General features: G+C 37.5%; 3 protein-coding genes across 4 annotated transcripts; all 3 read right to left on the reverse strand.

Moving 5' to 3' along the window:
* Positions 1-431: 431 nt before the first annotated feature.
* LOC104733970 (coatomer subunit beta-1) lies at positions 432-4,429 on the reverse strand. The gene is made up of 6 exons (XM_010453492.3): positions 4,201-4,429; positions 1,841-3,889; positions 1,229-1,738; positions 1,058-1,143; positions 730-978; positions 432-620 (listed from the first exon to the last, which is right to left on the reverse strand). Exons 2-5 carry the CDS (start codon positions 3,884-3,886, stop codon positions 771-773), a joined length of 2,850 nt encoding a protein of 949 aa, XP_010451794.1. The 5' UTR covers positions 3,887-3,889; positions 4,201-4,429; the 3' UTR covers positions 432-620; positions 730-770.
* Positions 4,430-4,648: 219 nt separating this feature from the next.
* Positions 4,649-7,452, reverse strand: LOC104733980 (nucleotide-sugar uncharacterized transporter 1-like). Its single transcript, XM_010453498.3, has 7 exons — positions 6,748-7,452; positions 6,409-6,569; positions 6,100-6,308; positions 5,906-5,999; positions 5,555-5,721; positions 5,290-5,460; positions 4,649-5,177 (listed from the first exon to the last, which is right to left on the reverse strand). The coding sequence occupies exons 1-7, from the start codon at positions 6,836-6,838 to the stop codon at positions 4,886-4,888; spliced, it is 1,185 nt and encodes a 394-aa protein (XP_010451800.1). The 5' UTR covers positions 6,839-7,452; the 3' UTR covers positions 4,649-4,885.
* A 420-nt stretch (positions 7,453-7,872) lies between these two features.
* LOC104733985 (calcium-transporting ATPase 8, plasma membrane-type) lies at positions 7,873-16,047 on the reverse strand. Of its 2 annotated transcripts, XM_010453505.2 has the most exons (35): positions 15,830-16,047; positions 15,029-15,214; positions 14,697-14,813; positions 14,574-14,610; positions 14,342-14,457; positions 14,116-14,247; positions 13,920-14,009; positions 13,763-13,832; positions 13,618-13,688; positions 13,436-13,519; positions 13,278-13,355; positions 13,110-13,184; positions 12,936-13,019; positions 12,703-12,785; positions 12,486-12,594; positions 12,334-12,389; positions 12,167-12,209; positions 11,980-12,063; positions 11,745-11,870; positions 11,591-11,656; positions 11,401-11,499; positions 11,191-11,301; positions 10,934-11,101; positions 10,658-10,717; positions 10,375-10,539; positions 10,035-10,151; positions 9,790-9,888; positions 9,467-9,604; positions 9,274-9,374; positions 9,136-9,181; positions 8,914-9,048; positions 8,720-8,827; positions 8,530-8,621; positions 8,291-8,400; positions 7,873-8,193 (listed from the first exon to the last, which is right to left on the reverse strand). In XM_010453505.2, the coding sequence occupies exons 2-35, from the start codon at positions 15,170-15,172 to the stop codon at positions 8,183-8,185; spliced, it is 3,225 nt and encodes a 1,074-aa protein (XP_010451807.2). In that variant the 5' UTR covers positions 15,173-15,214; positions 15,830-16,047; the 3' UTR covers positions 7,873-8,182. The 2 variants fall into 2 exon arrangements, with proteins under 2 accessions (XP_010451807.2, XP_087346028.1); XM_087489902.1 differs by lacking the exon at positions 15,830-16,047 and having other exon boundaries at positions 15,029-15,650.
* Between the last annotated feature and the right edge of the window lie 340 nt (positions 16,048-16,387).

Here is a 16,387-nt window from a genome sequence, read left to right on the forward strand (position 1 = left end):
ATCTTGTATAGTATAACACAAATTAATGTTCATACTGTTTCAAGTTGATATGATCAGGTATAGTCACCACATTGTGAAACAGTTAAGGAACTATTTCATTTTGACGCATATTGTTTCCTGGGCAAATTATAAAGTTACCAAGTACTGTAACTGTGTATGCTATGGATACTAGTCTAGCTCTAATGTAGAATTGTCCAGTTTTCTAAAATTTATCAGATCTTTTTAATTATAAACTTACATAAACAAAATTTTCGATTTTGATGCTTTGATCATTCACAAAAATTGGAGCCAAATTTTATAAGTTATAACGCAACAGCTATAGCTAGCCAAATTTTACAAGTTATAACGCAACAGCTATAGGTTGCTGCTTACTGAAGCAGATATTAGCGCCCAGCCTATATGATCAGTATCTACTAACATGCTATTTGATCTTTAGTGCATCAAAATTGATCAAACTTTTACTAAATATGAAAAGACACAAATCCCAAATTTTAAAAACATGATCCGTCCATACACTTTATTCTTCCTCATTGTAATAATCGAAAATTCCTGTCATAAAATTGCTGCTCATAAAACAAACAAAAAAACTCGAATTCGCAAATATTGTTGTTGCTCTGAACCTGAAAGATTTGGAATAACACATTTGTCTGAGAACAAGATACTGAGTCTGAAACTAACATAAGCAGTTTCACTATTTGGCAGCTTCAAAATTAATGAATGTGAGAGTACCTGAACTTAAAAGAGAGAGGATAGTGAGTGATTATTGGTATTTAGCTACTTTTTCCTTTTTGCTTAAGAGTAATCTTATCTCCAAGACTAAGAGCAATCCCTTGTGTCTTGCTTCGAATCCTTATGTAACCGCTAAGCTTTTCATCGCTTTGTTTCTCGATACTCACATTCACCAAAGCGTCTTCGCCAAACACACTCTTGGCGTATAAGTTAGCTGAGAGGAACCCGCAGTCGCCTTCTAACACAGATCTGGAACAAACAAAGGAACAATCAAGTGAGAAAGCCGCAAGCTTAATAATAAAGGAAACTAAGTAGAAGCGGAACTTACGTTGGAGTGAGGCACTTCATGTTTGTTGATTTGATAATGTGATCAAGAAACTCTTTCTCGTCTTGAATCAAGGTATTTACAGCCACCTGGAAACAAAACAAAACACCAGATTCAGTTTGAGTTATCAAAACATAGCTTCAAGTAAGAAGGAAAATTGCGGTTTACTTATACCTTATTTTCCCATTCGAATTCTGCCCACATGGATCTGAATGCAGAATCTGAACACACAGCAGGAGATATATAATCCATGATATCAATGTGTATGTCATTAAGGACCACAACGTTTCGTTCCGTGACATTTGAAGTTTCGTAGACAATGTTCCCGAATATGACCCCAGTTTCAGTAGAGGAAACCTTGATGTTGGCTTTTATCTTCTTCTGTGACTCAGGTGCAAGTGTGTAATTCTGAGGACGTTCGACAAGCTTTAGATCACCCATGGTCGCCAATTCCAAACACAGATTCTGGAGGGTTTCTTTGGTACGGTTAATAACAGTGACATCAAGGACTATGTCATAGTGATGGACTGTCACGTATGCTTCTGCATAGACTGAATCGCTGAATCCTGTGAGTTGAAGAATGCGGTTAAGCTTGTTTGCATCATTTTCGTCCTTGGTGAATTCACCGGTAGCACGTTTTAGGTCGTCTTGTACTTGGTCTTCTAACTCAAGTAGACTCATACCCTGAGAGAGAATTTTCACAAGTACATCCAGAGTCAGACCAACAATAAGATAATGCTACGATGGTGTATATATGAAAAGATAACAATGTTGGGATTTCAATACCTTTCTACTCTTCAGATGGAAGAAATCAATGAGATCATCAGGTTGAGCGTTAGATATTTGGGCCTTGGCTTTAAGTTCCTCAAGTTCTCGTAGCTGTTTCTCGGAGAGCATTTTGACAAAACTCTGGCGACAGGATTCCAACCATATCTTCTTCATCTCGTCACTTGTGTGGCAAATTAATTTTATGCAGAGAACAATCCTTTCATAAGAGTCGGGATCAATTGAATGCGGAACAACATGAGATTGCCCTAGTTGCAACATAGACACCATGATGAGTAAAGTTTGTGTTTTCGCCCTGTTAATCTCAGTTTTGGATGACTGTACTTCCTCCAATCTGAGAACAAGTTTAGTCAATGTGCAAGCAACCACAGCGCCAAGGAAAAAATCACCAGTTAAGATAAGAGATCTCAAATTCCCAGAAGCCAATGATCCCTGAGCAACTGTAGATGGAGAGAATACGGTCTCAGAAGCAGCACTTTGGGTAGCATAAGTTCCATCAGAAAGAATGGCAGGTCTTCTAGAGGAAACTATCGCAGCGGTGTTCTGCGGAGTCTTGTTTGAGGAATCAGTTGACTCTGCTTCTTCGGAAGCAGAGAAAAATGGCATCTCACCGAGGCATTGCTTGATGGTTGCTATGCCACTCTTAACTTCAGAGAGTGATAGGCAATATTCCCCAACAATCCAAAGCGCAAAAGGGAAAACCTTTGCAGCTCGAATCTGATAGAAGGTGTCCAGCAAGCGAGTTATGATTGAAACCCTCAATTTCGGGTTCGATTCAATGATCTCTCTGACAAAGACAGCCACATCAAGAGCTGAAGCCACATTAGTGTCACCCAAGAAATCCATCAAAAGATGTACCACAGCGCTTGCTACTTCAGGGAACTTGACAGCACAAGCGTGAATGGCTTGGACGAGCATCTGTCTATAATCACCATTCTTCTCAAGCTCTCCGCTTTGTGTCTTGACAACTTCTTTCTTCAACGTTTGCACAACCTCATTGACATTCCGATGAGTAATCAATTCAAGGACAATATCAAGTGTCTTCTTGCGAATGTCAAGACTCGGGCTAGAGAGTGCTCTTAGCACATCCATGATCATCTCAACCATGATCTCCCTATGGGAAGCTTTGAGCTCATTCAACCTGTCGAGCACAATAAGCTTCACATTGTTGTCACTCTGAGAAAGAAGAAGCTTGCAGTAGGTGTTGGCAGCTGCTCTAATAGCCGTTGGAGCAGATGACAGAGAAACAAGTGTCCCGGCACATTCATAAGTAACTGCAGACGAAGGTGCATTTAACAAAGCTATAATAATCTTAATGTACTTCCCTTTCTCTGATGGCTTAGTCCTACAAACCTTCTTGATCAATTCCAAAACCACCATCTGAAGCAATTCATCCCAATCAGAAACCTTATCAACATTAGTCAGAAGATAGTTTACCGCTCGGTCTTGATCGCAATTGAAAAGCATAAGAAACGCGTTTCTTTTGGCAGAAGGATCCTGTTCCGTTGACAGAAGCTTCTCAATGGTCTCAGGTGCATCTACCAAGAGCTGATCACCTTGTGGGAGCTTATATATGGACATAACAGCGAGAATAGCGTTCCTACGTACAAAGGGATGGCGATGCTCAAGATTTTGCAAAAGTGACGGAATCAAAGGCTCCACAACTTCAGTCTCTCTCAACCGGCTAAGCAAACGCAAGGTGACTCCACGGATATACTCGTTGGGATGCTCAAGGTTGTTCATGAGAGTTTGACATACCAATATCATCTCAGGTAAGACTTTGCCTTTAGAATCGGTTTTGTCAATAGTCTCAAGGTAAAGAATCAGTAGCTTCTGGATGGTGTGGTCTGGAGACGTCAAAACGTATCTGATGATAGTGATGAAAAGCTGAGGAAGAGTTTCACCGTTGAGCAAAAGCATGATGGCGTTCTTCAAGGCATCGATTTTGGCTTCTATGTCGTTTCCTTCGAGAGCTTCTTTGATCTCGTTGGCTACTGCAGGACTTGCTTTGTCATGGTGAATGAGCAGCGTACATGATTTCTCCATCTTCTGTTTTTTTTTCGTCAACCAAAAGGATTAATCTCAGTTCAAAAGTACCAAATGAAGCATAGATCTAAGAGACAAAGGAACCCTAGAATTGAGTTACGAAATCGTAAAAACAATGGTGCTGAGATAAACAAAATAGATCTGAAGATCCGATAGGCGAATCGTAATCAAACAATCATCATCAAAACATATTAGAATGGGATCAACGGAATCGATCACCAGAGATTCGGATCTACTCAAGCACTAACCGGAATTTCAAAAAATAAATTATAATGCGAACGGAAGAAGAGGGAGATAAAGAGAAAATTACAAACCGGAGATGACGGGGGAGATGCGGTGGCGAATCGGAGGAGGTGGGCTTGAGATTTACAGAGTTTTGGATCTCGGGGAAAACGATCGTACAAGTGAAATTTTTAACTGTGTGGTGTCGTCGACCATTCATCCATTTAAATGTATGTTTAATTTCTTCACCACTAATCCAAATCAGTCAAAGATAATTACATTTAACTTAATAGTTAAGAAGACTAATGACGTAACCCAACCAATCCGGAGAAAGCAAAAAAAAACTTAATTAGCAGTAAAACCCGACCCATTTGGCTTAGTCGGCCCATAAGCCCATTATCATTTCATGACTTTTTTTTTTTGGTCTTCTAAGCCCAATTTTGTAGTAAATTTATTATAAACTTAATTCCATTAATCCAACTTTATTCAACCAGCAGATCAAAAAGATTTAATAAATTTACTGCTATAGAACAAAAAAAATTGTTTTCAAAACAATTTCACTTAATTTCAAAATATATTCAGCACATATATACAGATGAAAACCAAAAAAAAATGGAATTTAAAAGACTTGCTGCCAATACAAAAGTTGTTTATTTTTTCTGGGATGAAATTAGAAAAAAATTGAAAAATCAACACAAACAAAAAAAAAGTTTAAAAATTAGAATCAAAACTATGTAAATGTGGAAATCAAAACTATACTACAAAATTAGACTAAGACTAGACTGCTTCGGAGCCGTAAGGTTCAAGATTCTTGTCATCATCCTTAATATCACTGAATCTTGACTTCTTGTCTGAAGGAGCAGAAGATGAAGAAGAAGAAGACGACGAAGCTTTAAGAGATTGACCTCTTGTGTTAAGGTAAGTATATAACGAAGTCCCCATAATCGCCACAAACGCACCGCAAACGCTAATATAACCACTGTTTGACCCGAAAATGTAGTAGTTTCCAAGGAGGAGGACACAAGTCTTGAATTGCCCTAGCACCACATGCGTAATTGCAGAAGTTGCTCTGCAAAATATGGACATAAACTAGACTTGAGGAACCAATTACTAAACAAACAAAAAAAAAAAGAAACTTGTATGTACTAACCACACTAATAATATAGGAAATGTTTACTCACCCGAGAGCTAAGGCTCCAGACCATTGAAGAAAGAATCCGAGAAGAGCGGAAATAAGAATGGCGGATGTGTTGGCTAAGCTCCAATTGAACGATAGAGCGCCTGGCGGATCCAAGAACGGAATCATCGACACTAGAAACAACAGAGTGATTGGTGTTGTTTTCCACATCAACCTGGATATGAAAACAGATGATGGTATTGAGAGATGTCGATACAGCAAGAATGAATGAGTGGGATACTAAAAACTGATGAATCTGATTCACATACGCTAAAGCAGTCCAGTTTTCTCGTTGTTGCATATTGGACCACAAGATTTTGTTAGTTGCGCTCGGTATGATCCATGCGAATGCCACACAAGCACCAAACAGACTAAACTGTAAATCAGTTACAGTCGCAACCGCAACTCCTACAGATACAACTGTAAGTGAAACCACCTGAAAAAAAAAACATCATCAGCCGCAAGGTTACTCATCACTATGCCAAAGTTTATCCCTTTTTGTAATTCTATAAACTCTAGTCCTAATGGTATCACTGCAAATCCAATTGTGTACTAAAACAACTACAGATTTCTAATTTGGAGCTAACTTGTATGGGACAAAGAAAGAAAGACTCATTTACCTTCATGAAAGAAACTCTCTTTCCATACCATAAGAACTCAGCAAAGACAATAGAAGGCGTGACAGCGATTTTCGCCATTTGGTAGAACCCAACACTAAGAACATAAACAATGAACAAAACTGCAGTGAGTTACAATCTGAGAGACTGCGCAATATAAGAAAACCAAAGGAGATAAGAGAATCTTATTCAAGAACCTGTTATACTTAAGGCTAACATTAGCAAGTCCTGTAGAGAGTGACATTACAATGCCAAGAGTATAGAGGGGAAGAGAGGATGATTTAGTGGAAGGAGGTGAAGCAGGGAGGAGGGAAAAGGATTTGAGAAGAGCCATTAACAGATAAGCTACAATGTAGTGAATGAATGTGAGGAACACTGGAAACTCAAAGCCTATGTTTTTAAGCACCTGAAATCAAAAAGAGAAAAAAGAAAAAGCTGATTACTTTGATGATGTAGTTAACACAAAATGAAGATTGATTGGTTTAGTTAACAAAAAAGTTAAGTACCCATTTGTTGATGAAGATAATGCTAATAGCAACAACGAAATTAAAAGAGAGAGCAACGGTAGGGCCACAGATACGATGTTGTTGTTGTTGCTGTCTCTTTGGAGTTTCCGGTGAACGGAATCTATTAAATAACGAAGCTCGTAAGTCCTCCAATGCTTTTCCTGAATCAGAAACCCCATTTTTACCAGAACAAAATTCAAAAATCAAGTCTTTCAACGAACCCTAAACTATGAAATCAAAATCAAAATCAGATCGACAGAGTAATTGAAAATCAAAAAGGCCATGTGAATTGAAATTGAAGTGTAAAGTTTTAAGCTTTTTAAAAAAAAAAAATCAAACCTTTTTCACCAGCATCACTGTCTTTGCGTTTAAGAATCTTCTTAACATCTTTACGAAGCCAAGAACTAAACATCTTAGGTGTCAGTAACATTGGTTTCTTCTATCAGAGCTTTTTTTAAAAGTTTTTTCCAGATTCGAAAAAACTCATAAGCCAAGAGTAAGAGAAGCAACAATGACCCACATAGCAAAACAAAAGGGGAAAATCGAAGAAGGGTGTGTGTGTGTATACAGTTAAGAAGTATTAGGAGTACTGTTCGTTTGTGAGATTAGAAGATTTGTGAAGAATTGAAGGAGACAAAAAGAGAGAAACACGTGGCGGAGATAACGGGAAGATGGAGATTGAAGGAGAGAGAGAGAGAGAGAGAGAGAGAGAGAGAGAGTAATCAGTAATGATATCCTGATTTGAGCAAATCACGGTTCTTCACCGACCATTTTAAAACGAACAGAGGCAACAATGTCTTCTTCTTCTGTGGCTCTCTGTCACTTTTTAAAGGAAGAGGGAATGTGATGAGAGAGAGAGAGAGCAAACAACAACACTCTTTTTCTAGTCCTCCTCGCTCATCAGTACAACAACACAACAGTCTCCTCTTCTTCTTTCTTTCTTTCTTTCACGCGTATTTGTTTATTTTCTCCGTGTTTTTTTTTTTTTTCTTATATGGATAAAGCTAAAAAATTAATTATTTTTATATTGTAAAAAATAGCTTTAGTCGACGGAGGAACAAAATAAGGAATAAAATAAAATCAGTCGACAGAAAGACAAAAACCGAGTGGGACTTTTTGCTTTTGGCTTTTTCACTGAGTGATTTCCGTATCCGATAATCAGTCTTATGACGTGGCGACATATCTCTGAGACGTGGGACTTCCTATTTTACGTTTTTTCACACTATCTATATTTAACCACACCATTGCATCAGGTTTTCAAAAACTATATTTAACCACACCATTGCATCAGGTTTAACCACACCACACCATTGGTCTGTAACACTTGATTACTCGAAATTCCGCACTCTACTGCGTTTCAATCGTAACAAGATTTTAACACAAATATTTAAAGTTTACTGATTTCTTCTGAGGTGTGCTTATTGTTAGATTTTTGTTCTTTGCTCATTTGAATAAACTAGGGCGTACAGAAATCAAGATTTCCATTCTTTCCGACTTTGATTCCTTGGTTAAAAAACTTTACGCGTAGCAGTAGTGATTCCAAAGGTTGTAATCCAATCATCATCATATTACAAAAATAAAGAACCAAAAAGAAAAAACCAGAATTCCGAATTTGCCCGACCAAACATAACCCGAAAACTGTACTTTGGGGCTTTCCGTAGTGTATCATCAAATAAATTCCATACCAACCAAACCAAACGCCTTTTTTTTTGTTAGTCCTAAGAGTAGCAGACAAACTCACGAGTATCTGAGAGAGATAAAACCGCCCTCCATATCAGAGCGAACCTGGCACAAAAGCAACACTTATTAATACTTCCGTCCCTACTCCTACTTTGGATGTTTAGTTCAGTTAATAATCACAAGCTGTGTAAAGTTATATTACCTTCTCCAGAAGACTTTTTCTTCTTGCCCCAGCATTTTAGTGCTGAGAGCTTGTTGCTTAATGGAGCTGCAGGCACCGGAATGAATTTCCCGACCAAAGCAAGAGGCCAACTGGTCAAAGAAAACAAAGGTTCAACAACTATCACGTTAGTAATGTTTTCGACAAGCATTTCTTGTATATATAAGATATATGTATCTATCTAGCAGGCATTTATGTAAAACATATATAATAAAAGTGACCTGATAACACCAATCGCAGCGCATATCAGCCATTGTTTCCAGTTAAGTTTCGTTGTCGAAGCAAATTTACCGAGGAACTCAACAATGATAACCTGACAAAAGAAAACATGGCAGTTTTTATGGAATGAACAAAAGGGTTTATGAAATGTAATTTACAATGTTTTTTAAGCTGGACAGAATTATTATTTACCTGGAGGACGAGAGTTATGACTATTATACCCATGAAGAGACGATTCTTGATCACACCTTTGAAGATGTTCTTCTCGTCTGGTTTACGAGCATTAAACTCATTGAAAGCCTGTTAACAAAATAGTTTGATTAACATAAATGGTTGACATTCTGGTTTTATAAACGGTAAACAAGACTCTGATTTAATCAACTCACTTGGCAGAGAACAAAGGCGTTGAAGATAATTGTGTTCTTCACTCTGGTGGCGTGTGCAGGCACTTCATGTTCCAGGCCAAGTATGCTTATCCCTCGGAAATTGAGTGTTAACAATACACTCACTTGATAGATAGCCTGAACGATTAAAATTGCAACTTTCTATTAATATCTATACTAGGGGGTGATTTCCAATAATCAGAAAGTTATGCACTGAAATTTTACCTGAATCAGCAAGTTTCTCCACATGATGTTGGTAATAAGAGGTTCTCTGCATAAAGAAGTCAAAGCACACCGATAAGTCTAGAAAACCAAATGTCATACCAAGTTTGAATGTGAAACTAAAAGTAGCAAAAACAGTACTTTCTGCCAACCGGAGGCCTCCCCATGAGGTGATCAGTGGGTGGTTCAGTAGCCAAAGCCAATGCTCCAAGAGTGTCCATAATGAGATTAACCCAGAGAAGCTGTATAATAAAGAAAACGCCAAATGTATGAACAAAACTAGATATAGAGAGAAAAAGGGTAGAAAAGAGCCAAATGCAACAGAAACTCAAACCTGCACAGCGGTAAGTGGAACGTCACCACTTGAAATAGCAGCTACGACATTAATTATGAGAGCAGCGACATTGACTGTGAGCTGAAACTGGATGAATTTCTGAATGTTGGCATAGACTGATCTTCCCCAGCGAACAACCTACATAGTAAAGCCACCCAAGTTTAAGGTTGGAATACCGCATAATCAGATTTAATTGCAAGAAACACATTCTGTATTATGCCCAATATCTGGAATAATTCGGGCAATGAAGTAGATTATGTACTTTACAGACCTTGAGACCAGGAAGAATTCTATAATGAGGAAAAAGGTGATTTTGAGCATACCTTGACAACTGAAGCAAAGTTGTCATCCAGGATGATGATATCCGAACTCTCCTTAGCCACTTCTGTTCCTGCTATTCCCATAGCAAGACCAATATCTGCCTGCAAATCCACTCAAAAAGTTCCACACCAATGAGAAAATGTTCGGTTGTCTGATTAAATACTTGGGAAAGCGAAACTTTTAGATTTCGACATAATCAATTTAAAATTCAGTAAAATTCTTCTATTGTTTGAGTTTTTTTCTATACCTCGTGTAATGCAGGAGCATCATTGGTCCCATCTCCGGTGACAGCAACAACATGCCCTTGTCTTCTCAGAGATTGTACTAGCAAAAGTTTGTCATTGGGCGATGATCGGCCCATAACCTACACATGTAAAGTAACCAAGTCAATTTCAGTTTAGGCTGTTACTACTATATCATATTACAATAACTGATGTATCTGATGTACTATATATCATATTACAATAACTGATGTATCTGATGTATAAGGGAGAGTATTGGGTGAAGCCTGAAGACAGGCCACACCTCCCAGAATTAGACTAAGACATTCAAACGAAGAATTAAAAAAGCAGTATTGTGAACAGTACCGAGATTTTGGAACTAATCTTGTCCCTTTCTGCATCAGTCATCGCACGGAATGATTTTCCTTCAATGAGAGTAGGCTCGGAGGCATCTGCATCTGAAGTTAATATTCCACACTCCAGAGCAATAGCCCTGGCAGTTTGGATATTATCACCAGTCACCATACGGACCTGAATTCAACATACAGTATTATCATGAAGTGTTAATAACAAGCTAACCAATAATCTTCGTCATTAGCCTTTCTGACTTTATTTTTTTTAATATAATTTAATCGAACAAAAGAAGTACCTTGACACCAGCATTTTGACACAGCTGAACTGAATCTTTTACTCCTGGTCTACATGGATCCTGCGCATTTCAAACATTTTGATAAGAAAATCTACCACGAATATTGCAGGACATGACATGCAGGTTGTTGTCTGATCTAAAAAACTGTGTCTAAAAATAGAGTAATATGCAATGTGAAATGTTAAAAGCGATCTCAAAGGACGAGAGCCACAAAAACAACAAATTGTATATTTGACTAATCATTGGATAAAGCAAAAAAACCAAATTGATCGTTACCTTTATGCCTACTATAGCTAGTAAAATAAGGTCATCCTCTGGGAGTACCCACTTTGAGAGCTCTTCGCCTGTTGGGACCTTTTCAGCCTCAAAGGTTCTAAAGGCCAGTGCAACACATCGTAAGGTTCTTCCAGCCATCTCTTCAATTCCATTCCTGAAATACAATGCCTGGGAACAACAAAGAAATTGGATAAGGCACTGGGGGTAAATTACAGATACACCCGCTTTCAAAGAGTTAATAAGTTCTTTTCACAAACCTTTTCTTCAGTCATTGGTGCCACATTACCATCCTCATCGATGTAGCTTCTGCATGATGCCAGGACAATTTCAGAAGCTCCTTTCCAGTGAACATGAACTTCACCATCAGCCTGAAAAGTAAAATTGGAAAAAGAATATGTTGAAATAAAGAAAAATGATTTAATCCCCCATAAACGCATAGTATCTACACTTAAGAAGCAGACATTTACCGTTTTTACAGCAACACCACCACGTTTCTTCTCTGAGTTAAACGGGAAAGCATGAAGGATAGAAGACTGTGATCTGGTTGTCTCGAAATTCATTCCCAGCTGAAAGAGAGAAAACATAGAAATCAATCTTCCACTCATAGTTGTAAAACTGTGTAGGAACTCAAAAACAATAAAAACTTAAGAATCAAACCTTGATTCCCCAGCCAAGAATAGCCTTTTCCGTTGGTGAACCAGACAACTCTAACTCACCACCGCCCTGTCAGAAAATAAAATCCCATGAGCCATGTTAAAGAACTAACTAAAAACTCTGATTTTCATTCAAGATATAAAAGCTTCAAACTTACCTCTGGGACAAAAATACTACCAGTTGTGTTTTGGGATATTCCTTCAACGACTAAAGAAGTGATAGTTGCTGGCAATTGTGCAGTATCTGTTTTCTTGCCCCCAGCATAAGACTCAACCACTGTCATCTTTAAAATACAATAGAAACGTTTAGTAACATCAAGTGGTGAAACTGTTCACTTGAGTCTTACTCTAAACATGGAGTGAACCAGACTTATTTATAAGCACAAAACACACCTGATTCAAGGTTAGTGTTCCAGTCTTATCGCTGCAAATAGTGGTAGCAGAACCCATTGTCTCACAAGCAGATAGCCTCCGCACCTGCAAATCAAATTTTTGTCATGCTATATAGTAGAAAAGATAAAAGAATTGATCCCTCCCATCACACAAGAAAGATTGAAAGAGAATGTAACAATCATCATACCAAAGCCTTATCTGCCATCATTTTCCTCATCGAATAGGCAAGGCTGAAACAAAACAAAATAGAAGAAAAGCAAAATATTATCAGCAAAGAAAAGTAAGCTCTTCACTATGAAACTACCAGACAAAAGTAGTGAAAGGGTCAGGTATAACCAAGATAGGAATACATACGTTAGAGTAACAGCCAATGGAAGACCCTCAGGCACTGCCACTACGACAATTGTAACCTGCAGCAACAACCGAGTATTAGCGTTTCTAGAGAAAATTAAAGATTTTTACTGCCGGCTCCATACTAGACTAAGATGGTTAACTAGAAAACATACCGCTACAGTAATAACTTTGACCACATCATCAACTACATGACCAATTTTTGTCTTTCCTTTAATAAATTGAGGACCTCCACCTACGTCTTTAGTGTGACCGGTGAAATACCTGTAAAAAAAGACAAACAACGTAATTGTTGCATAATGTCAGCTAGGGTTGTTCTCACAAATTGATGATGATATGGTTGAGTTCCAAAAAATCAATAAAAATCCATACCGAGTCAGGAGAATCACTAGCACAGCAGCAGCAACTGCTAAGCCAATGGAACCAATAAAAGTTGCTACCCCATTTAAGCGCACCTGGTTCAAGCAAGTCAAACATTCGCTTAATTTAAAAATTCAAAGATTCAGCTAGCAATGATCTAAAAAATCCAACTGGTTCAAGCAAGTCAAAGATTAGCTTAATTTTACAATTTAAAGATTCGGTTAGCAATGATCCAAAAAATCAACCTGCAAGGGAGTTTCTTCACCATTGTCTTCAGAAATGCTGGCCATCAGCAATCCCCATTCAGTGTTGACTCCAACACCAGTAACCTTGCAATAAGAAAAGAACATACATATAACAGCTATCTCCTGAGACATCAGTTCTACAATGGAACAAGAAAAATTAGTGAGGAACCCTACCAGCATAGCACCATTTCCATCTGCCACTTTACAGCCAGACATTAGGAATGGGTCCTTGCTAGCGTCTTTGTTAACCTAGACAGAAAACGAAAGTCATCAGTTAGAAGTTATACCAAAGCGAGACGAGAAAGTCAACAATGTCAATATAATAAGAATCAAGAAACACACGATTTTGCTCTCTCCAGTCATGCTAGACTCATCAAGGGCAAGAGAGTGGCCAGATATCAGCACTCCATCCGCAGGAACCTAAAGACAATGTTTAATTTCGATTAGACACATAGTAATACGGACAAAAAAACAAAATGAAAAGGAGAGAATAGACCAACCTGATTTCCAATGTTGAGAGGTATGACATCACCCACCACAATGTCATAGATTGAAATTTCCACTCGTCTTCCACCTCTTACCACCTGTAAGCAATCAACAGAGAGTGTATTGTAAACTAAGGAAGGAACAAGAAAAAGAGTATTGAGGAAAGAGAAAAGACTACATTGGTGAAAATCTATACCTCCAGATGTATGTTTCTCTTTTCATCATTCAAGTTTTGAAACTGGAGAGACTGTTTGTAGTCACTGACCGCTGCAGAAGAATAAAGCATCAGAATAGCATTAAGAGACATTATCAAAATTCTCATATTGAAAAGGTTAAATTACCTGTGACAACAATCACAAGAATCACTGCAAATGCAATGCTTCCTCCATCATACCATCCTTCTTTGATACCCTGTCGATGTTTGTTACAGGTTAAATTGCATATTACACTTATGAAAGTGGGAAGAGCCAGATCTAACTAACTGATTTCATTGCATACCTCTGTTTTTATGCCAAGAGCTAAAGACGCTACCGCAGCAACCATCAAAATGATCAACGTGAGATCATGGCTAGCATCCCAAAGAAACCTCTGTGATTAATAACAAAAAAAAACCAACAGCCTTGTGAGAAAAAGTGAGCAGGGAAAACCTAATTTCAAGCAACACATAACAAAAATCCAATATGCATCATCATACCAGAAACCCTTTCCCTTTCTTGCGAGGATAGGTGTTTGAACCATAAATGGTCTTGCGCTTTAGCAAGTCATCGTCATCTCCACTGATACCTTTCTCTGGATCAGTCTTGAGCAAGCTTGACAATCCTTGAGGCTGATGCAACAAAAACATACATACCATTAAGTTAACGAGAGACGAACAATAAATATAACCAGACACAAGCGCGTATCATAACTGAAAAACTTACCCCTCCATATTGCTGCAGCGAACCATTGTTGTGATCTTTTGACATAATGACAAGCTGTTCAGGAGTAATTCCAAAATCCCCAGCCGGAGTGGCAGACGCTGTTGGTTTTTCACCTCCTGAGAGCAAAAAAAAAAGACCGCAGCAAACAAGTTCACACACAAAGAATCGCTTCACAACATTCAGAACAAGATTATGCACAACACCAAAGTACACACAAGTTTGCAAAAATTACCTTGCTCACGCCCCATATCCATGAAACGATTTGCAGCCTGAAAGAGAAATAGAAAAAGCTAGTCAGTAAAATGCAACATATCATGACAAAGACATGACTTACCAACTACCAAATAAAATTTACCAAAAGAGCATGAGCATGACTTCTGATCTTCTTTCTCATCTCCATGGTCTCTTGCTCCTTCTTCAAGTCCAAGGTGTATCGGAATCTCCTGGAGGCATTGAGAACCAGCGCAGCTTTCTACAACCAAAAAAAAAAAAACACCATACATTGTTAACCCAAACATAAAAGAACAATCCAATTTCCGAAATAACATACAACAACATCAACGAAATCACTGATTTTACAGATTAAGCAAGTATTAGCCCTAAAACAATTTGTTTCATAAAAGCAAAACAAACATCATCTGCAAAATCAACAGTAAGACGCAGAGAAAAAAAAGAAGTAGGTCTTACTCTCCACTGTTGGAGTCGTTCGATTGAAGCATTCTTCCCAGGGATGTAGAACGTATCGCTATCAGAGTCATGGTGTTCACTCTTACCAGATTCCAAATCGCTTCCACGGCGTCGTCCCGGAGACGACTTTAACAGACTCGTCATCGTTGCAGGCGAGACCACTCAAATCCCTAAATCTCAAAATCACTGATAGAGAAAAAAAAACAAAAACGAAAGAAAGATAAGTAAGGTTTCTGTTTAAAGGTTGCTTCAGCTTTCGACAACCACGTGAAATAACAAGCAGGAAAAAAAGCAATTTCTCAGGAAGGAACCAAACAAAAAAAAAAAAAAAAAAAAAGGAGGAAAAAGATAAATATCTCTTCCAAACAAAGTATCTTCTCTCTGGGAAAAAAAAATACAGCGAAGCTTTTTTTTCCCGAGAAAATAATAAAATAAATACAGTAAGTGCGTACAAATCCAACCTAGTTTCAAAATCAGAGGAAGATTTTCTCAGATTTCTTCAAAATTCCTGGACATTAGCCTTGATTTAAAAAAAAAAAAAAAAAAAAAAAAAAATCGAAGAACACGAGTCGCTCTATGAAGCGGTTACTTTTCAGTATACTAGTCAACAAAAATTCAAAACGAGTAAGACTAAAAAAAGAAACGAAGAAGAAGAAGAAGAAGAACAAAAGGAGACAAAGCGACCAACACTGCAAAATCTTAATTAAAAACAAATTAAAAAATAATTAAAATATATTAAGCTCGTTTCGTAGTCGGTTTGAGAAGCGAACATCGAGACGAAAAAAAAAAAACGATGTCTACCTGGAGAGAGAAACCACCGGTGTAAGTTGGCCGGGGAATGTAAGTAAGTTTACCGCCGGGGAGAAAAAAAAAAGGTGGAGAAAGGGGTCTCTAAACTTTGAGATAGAACAGTAAAGGAGCATATATATAGATCTAGGGTTATATGAGAGGAGAGAGTAGTGAACAAAAATCCTAAAACATTTATAATAAACTAAATTAGAATGTCATTGGGCCGTTATGGGTAATTTCAATTTTCTTGACTACTTACGCTACGTGGCACGCGTTAAATTAATGCTGGTGACATTATTTTCCTTTTTTATTTTATTTTTTGTTTAAAAATATTAAATAAATATCTGGATTAATACTTTAACTAAAAGGAATCTATCTAATGAAAAGTAAAAAAGATAATGTTAACAAGAAAATAAAACTTTCCTTTGGATTTTTTGTTACCAGTTTAAAACATGTGTTGTTTAAATTTTATATGTATGTGTATTATCATCTAATAATTATTTTTTTTTTTAAATCAAATAAATAAAATTGAAAATTAAACTTATTTAAAATTGAAAATTGTGGAATAAT

The sequence above is a fragment of the Camelina sativa genome, chromosome 2 (genome assembly GCF_030686135.1).
Source record: "Camelina sativa cultivar CO46 ecotype springtype chromosome 2, ASM3068613v1".
NCBI classification, from domain to species: Eukaryota; Viridiplantae; Streptophyta; class Magnoliopsida; order Brassicales; family Brassicaceae; genus Camelina; species Camelina sativa.